The sequence below is a fragment of the Condylura cristata genome, unplaced genomic scaffold (genome assembly GCF_000260355.1).
Source record: "Condylura cristata isolate star-nosed mole 26May11 unplaced genomic scaffold, ConCri1.0 scaffold00002, whole genome shotgun sequence".
Lineage (NCBI taxonomy): Eukaryota > Metazoa > Chordata > Mammalia > Eulipotyphla > Talpidae > Condylura > Condylura cristata.
In genome coordinates this window covers 7,233,960-7,239,959 of record NW_004567103.1, presented here as the reverse complement: position 1 = coordinate 7,239,959, position 6,000 = coordinate 7,233,960, and the positions used below count along the sequence as shown (strand labels likewise).

Genomic DNA, 6,000 nt, shown 5'->3' with positions numbered 1-6,000 from the left:
TTTATATCTCTTCTGAGTTATCCTGTGGTGATTTTATAGTACTCAGATCTTGCTTCCTTAAATTTCTCTATCCTGGAAGAACATTTTCTGTTTCTACAGGGTGCACACTGTACCCTGGTTCTGTGAAAATAACAATAGCATTTTTCTGTGAGATAGACACAGAAACAGGAAATTAATTTTGGGTTTTTCAGTTATTTTTTTGCTGGGCAATAAACCAATCCAAAGTGCAATGGCTTATACTGGCAACAGCTTATTATTTTATGAGTTGACTTAGCTCATATCACTAGTTTATTCTTGGTGACATTAGTTGGGGTCTCTCATTTGACTGTTTTCAGTTGGTACTTGGGATGGGTTGGAGGATCAAACAAGGCTTCACTAACATGGCCGGTGGGGGGGGGTCTTTCTCCTTCACATGACCTCTTCACAAGGCTAGCTTGTGTTTCCATAATGTGTGGATTGGTCTAAGAGTTCTTGGATGGTGTTTGGTTTTCAAGATAGAGGAAGTCAAAGCCGGCAGTTCTTATGTACACAACTCAAAATATTCTGCCACATTCTATTTGTTCAAGGTCACCCATGATTTCAGGAGAGAAAGGTGGTCTTCATTTATTGATAGGAAGAGTGCACGTGAGGTGGGGAAGATTTAAGGTGGCTTTTGGCTTCAAATCACATTCCTCCCAATAGACAAAATACTCTCACACTCTTACAGAAATATTGCCCTGCATCCCGGTATCAACTTGAAAGCCAGGACTTCACCATTTACCTCATGCCCGTGAGCCATGAGGCTTCTGGTGCAGTTCCTCATTTACCCTGTCCTTTGAACAAAACATGTGTACTTCATGTTGCTCTTCAAGGCAAGTTGTTGACTGGTGAGTCAGGAGCAGAAAGTGGCAGTTTATAGCCCTATTCCCAAAAATGGGGACTGGAGGCTGGGAGGCACATGGAAGTCAATGTTCCTAGCAATCCAGTGGTGGCCACGTGGATTTGACAACAATGGAAACAGATCATTCAGATCATAGGGTGAAGGGAAATAATCCTCATAAGCTACGATCCTTATACAATGTGGTCTTAAAGCTATGATATATGTCTCCTTTGTGCACATTATCACACTTTATTGGGCCCAGTGTAAGCAGACCAAGGATGTTTGCTACACCTGTCTGTACAAACACCTTGATTGGAAAATAAATATGGAACAAATTTGCAGAATGTATTGTTAAGGTTGTGACTGTGAAAATAAAAATAGCCCTCCATCTTCTGGAATTGTGAGTTGCAAAGAGAGAGTTGTGAGCACAATTCTGCTGTAAGTGGGAAATGTGTCTGTCACCTTCCAGAATGAGCCAGTGTTAGGATTACACAGTGAGGACTTTATTTCTCTCCCTGGACCACCTTTCCTGGCTTGAATTACTTATTTCAATGCATTGAACTAGAACTACAAAGTTATGGTTTTACCACTATAGGAGGGCTTGAGAAGATGCTTTAAAAAGATACTTTATGCCAAATTAAAAAGAGAAAATTACAACTCTATCACCATAGTACTTCCCTTGATTTTAAAAAAAGTTTATTTATTTATTTGCCCATACAGAAATGGAGTACAGCCAGAGGTGCAGGGGCAGCAAAAGGATTCACCAGAGTCAGAGGGGGAGCAGAGCAGGCAGATCAACAAAATACACTGCTGAGGGGAGCAGCGGGCGAGCAGGAGAGGTCTATGATGCCATGTGGGTCACCTCCGGGGCCGGGGTTCGAACTCGCTCTGCAGTCACCAAAGCCAGGCCTTCGCAGTGCAGCCTTCCAACCTGCTGTGCCACCAGGGAGGGCCTGTTTCCCTTGATTTTGAAAAGGCATGAGATTAAACTGACATTGAGAATTTTAAGTAGTTGATAAAGTATTTCTTCTAACAAATGGATTGCACAGATCCAACAGATCAGGCTAGGATTCTGTAAGAGCCTTCAAATCCTGGAATTCTGTGACTAGAGACTTGCAAAAGAAACTTACGTATCTCCCTTTCACTTCTTGGTGATTCTAGTATCCACAGATGCAAATGCATGGTTTTAAATCACACTTTTTTTTTTTTTTAATAAGGAAGAAACAATATTTCAGAGGGACTGGTTGACATAGTACATTTCCAAAATGAACTGTGAAAGATCATCTGCATGACTGAAAGCCAGGCTTAACCTTTGCGCTCAGACACCTCATTTCAAAAATGTCACTTTCTGCTTATACAATGCAACTGTCAGTGTACTATTTTAAGCATTAAAATTTGTGATTTGGAGCTGAGCAGGAATTATTGCTTCTATCTTTGGGCTTATTAGAAATAATTTAAAATTCATTCAAGAGCTATAAAAATCACCTTTTTATTATGGTTGAATTTGGCTAAATGTTGAAATTTGCAATGCAATTTTAATTTTTATTAGCAGTATTCAGCATCTAAGTATGTAGATCAAGACTTTTTTAAAGTATCATCTAAAAATGATATTTGTTCTTTAATGTTTAATTCCTTACAGTGACGTTAAAGTAGAATAAATGACAGGCCAATTCTTCTTAATATTTCAGACCTTGCCTTATATGGGCAAACTTTTAATAAAGCATGTATGACACTTGAGAATTCTGCACTCGCTTCATGAATTATTTGTTCAATACATAGACTAGGTAAAACTATATGATACTTGGAAAATAGGGAGGAAAATTAGTTTATCAGAAAGGAAAGTGTTTGTTTCTTTGATTTTTCCAGAGCAAACCATGAGATTACAAGTGGGGATGTGAAATGAGAAGCCAACATTGCCTAGGAAAAGAAGCCTTCTGATATTGAAAACATTAATCTGTTTATTCATCTGAATCATTTGAAATTTATTTGGTACTTTATTCTTTAAATAGTCTTCAATACTCTCATTTCAAATTTGGATCAATGCAAAGGAAGAGGACCAGGAAACAAAATGGGCTGGAATTCTGTGGTGGTGCCCACCTTAGATTCTTTTCAGCACACAGAGAAGGGGGAAGGGAAGACCTAGCTCAGATGAGAAGAATCCCCTGGGTGGGCATGGTTGGTGGGGCAAGTGCTTCAGCTGTAGCCAGCAGGTCATGCCTCAGACCAGAACAGGAAGGCAGTGTGCCAAGCTAATGCCCAGGGAATAGGTCGAATCAAATCAGCAGTTAGAGATCCAGACAGAAAGAAAAACCAGAATAACAGAGCACGTGGTAGAAGCCTCCCAGGAGGGTACCTGTATGAGCACCCCAGTTTTTAGCAATGCTCGCTCTTAATGTCGTGGCTTCTTGGGGTGAAACAGTCTAGGGAAGGGGCAGGTGAATATTACCATTAATACACTCGAGAAGATTTAGGGGCCTCCCTGGTGCTGGCCAAGGGGTTAAGTGTCAGCACTATGAAGCTATCAGTAGCCACTGCAGCACAGTTTGATCCCTGGCCAAGGAGCTGACCCACATGGTGCCCCAGATCTCTCCTGACATGCCCACTGCTCCCCTCAGCAGTGTACTTTGTCAATCTGCCTGTTCCACTCCCCACTCTGTCTCTGAGTCCTCTCACACACACCTGGCCCCCACACCTCTGGCCTGCACCCCAGCTCTTATAATGCACAAATAGAAACAAAATAAAGTATGATTTTAAAAGAAGATTGGAGAAGATTTACATTAATTATACTTCTTTTTTGGCCTAGAAGAACTGAGGTATAGGCTAAAGGTGCGGGGGTTGGAGAGGTCTGCTGCACCATATTGGGTCAGCTCCCTGACCAGGGATGGAACTCCGGCTGTCGTGGTGATAGTACTCGGACTCAACCCATAGGCTACCCGGGAAACCCTACATTAATACTTTTAGCAGCAAAGCTAGGTGAAGTATTACTGTGCCAGAAGATGAAATTAAACTGGTTGCACATCATTTAGCTGCACATGGTAATGAATATACCGTTACCTAAATCAGCTCGGGGTGCCCAAACAGTACCATAGACTGTTAACACAATAGTCATTTATTCTTTCACAATTCCACAATCAAAAGCCAGCATGACAGGTTTATGGTGAGAAAGTTCTTCCTGTGGAATAGAAGTTTATGTTCCTTCAGAAGGGGGACTTCCAGCAGGCTGTGGGAGACGTAGACACACTGATCTGTTGTGAGTTCCCACAGGTGTTTTTCCAGTTTACATGTTATTCTTTGGGTTATCCTTTTTAAAAACTCTTGAAGGGGTTCTGATGTGCCAGTGAAGCATATCCAATAAAGTCATGCCAAACAGCATTGGGAGGTATCATAAGAGAACTTATGAGCAAAAACAGACAAGTACACAAACAACGATATGTGGAGATTTGGAGATTAACTTGTCTACTTCATAAGATTTTCTCATCAATTTCCCCTGAAGTATCAGCCCTATCTATATCTGAACCAAGACAGAGATTAAGTCTAGCAAGCTGGGACATTTTTTTATCTTAAATGAACACAAAATGTGATCATATGTAATAGCCACATCATTAAAAGGACTTAATCCCTTTGTTATTATTATTTTTTTTTGACCATTTGTGCTAACAGAAACCAAGACTTTTTCCCCTGAGACTCTTTCTAGCTTAATTCTGGGAAGTTAACACTGATGAAATTTGTGACTGTTTTTATTCAACATGTTTTATCTGAAGATTTCTATTTAGAAATTCTAAGGCAAAAAGACAGCTAGTCCTGCTCTAATGCTTTTATCAGTGTTGGATTATGAATATTGGCTTGAAGATAAATATTACTAGTCTGTCATCCAAGGTTTCCTAATAGAGGAAAGAATTGACTTCTTGTGTCATTGAGAAAGGAAGCAGACAATTCCGCTCTTATCAAAAGCTGACAATAAGCCCAAGTGCAGTCCATTTTTGGGAGATTTCCTATAGAACTCATCTCTTACTTTCTGTCCCCCTTTCTTTTAGTGCCCACCAAGCCCAGACCCCACAGCGACGAATATTCCAAGAAGATCCCTCCCCCCAAACCCAAACGGAACCCAAACACTCAGCTTAGCACTTCCTTTGATGAAACCTACATCAAAAAGCATGGGCCCAGAAGGAGGTCGCTCACCAGGGACGCGTCCCTCTCCCAGGTTTGCAGCCCAGCGGGGGACCCTGAAGAGGAGGAGCCCGTGTACATCGAGATGGTGGGGAACATTCTCCGAGACTTCAGGAAGGAGGACGACGACCAGAGCGAGGCCGTCTATGAGGAGATGAAATACCCCATTTTTGACGACTTAGGCCAAGACTCCAAATGTGACTTTGACCATCACAGTTGTTCTTCGCAGTGTGCCACCCCCACGGTGCCTGACTTGGAGCTGGCCAGGTCCTCAGTGCCATGTACTCCCAAGGGTTTGCTTTGTGACATCCCCCCGCCCTTCCCCAACCTGCTTTCTCACAGACCCCCGCTGCTGGTGTTCCCGCCGGCTCCTGTGCAATGCTCTCCCAATTCCGACGAGTCTCCGCTCACCCCACTGGAGGTCACCAAGCTCCCGGTGTTGGAAAACGTGTCTTACATGAAGCAGCAGGCGGGGGCGTCGCCATCCTCGCTGCCATCTCATGCCTCCGGCCACCCCAAACTGGAGAAGGACCAGGGCGCCGCCCTCGGGCAGGTGGCTGTGACCTCTGTGCTCTCCTCGTCCCCGCCCCCGCCGTCCACTTTGTACCGAACGCAGTCTCCCCACGGCTTCCCGAAAAGCCACTCGGCCTCCCCGTCGCCGGTGAGCATGGGGAGGTCCCTGACGCCCCTCAGCCTCAAGAGGCCCCCTCCCTACGACGCCGTGCATTCAGGCAGCCTGTCCAGGAGCTCGCCAGCAGTGCCTCATTCCGCCACCCGCCCGGTGTCGCAAGATGGGAGCAAGATGGTCAACGCCGCGGTGAACACGTACGGCGCGGCCCCCGGCGGCTCCCGGTCCAGAACGCCCACCAGTCCTTTGGAAGAACTGACCAGCCTCTTTACCTCCGGCCGGAGCCTCCTGCGCAAATCCTCCAGCGGCCGGCGCTCCAAAGAGCCTGCAGAGAGTAAGTGGGCCC

The 6,000-nt window shown here is 44.4% G+C and overlaps 1 protein-coding gene across 2 annotated transcripts in view; it reads left to right on the top strand.

Annotated features, from left to right (window-relative positions):
* The window catches only part of NYAP2 (neuronal tyrosine-phosphorylated phosphoinositide-3-kinase adaptor 2), a 193,960-nt gene that overhangs the window by 140,962 nt on the left and 46,998 nt on the right, over window positions 1–6,000 (top strand). For both annotated transcript variants that reach the window (XM_012725066.1, XM_012725071.1), the window contains one exon: window positions 4,894–5,988. In XM_012725066.1, the coding sequence (XP_012580520.1) occupies window positions 4,894–5,988 (1,095 nt within the window). The remainder of the gene's footprint in view (window positions 1–4,893; window positions 5,989–6,000) is intronic.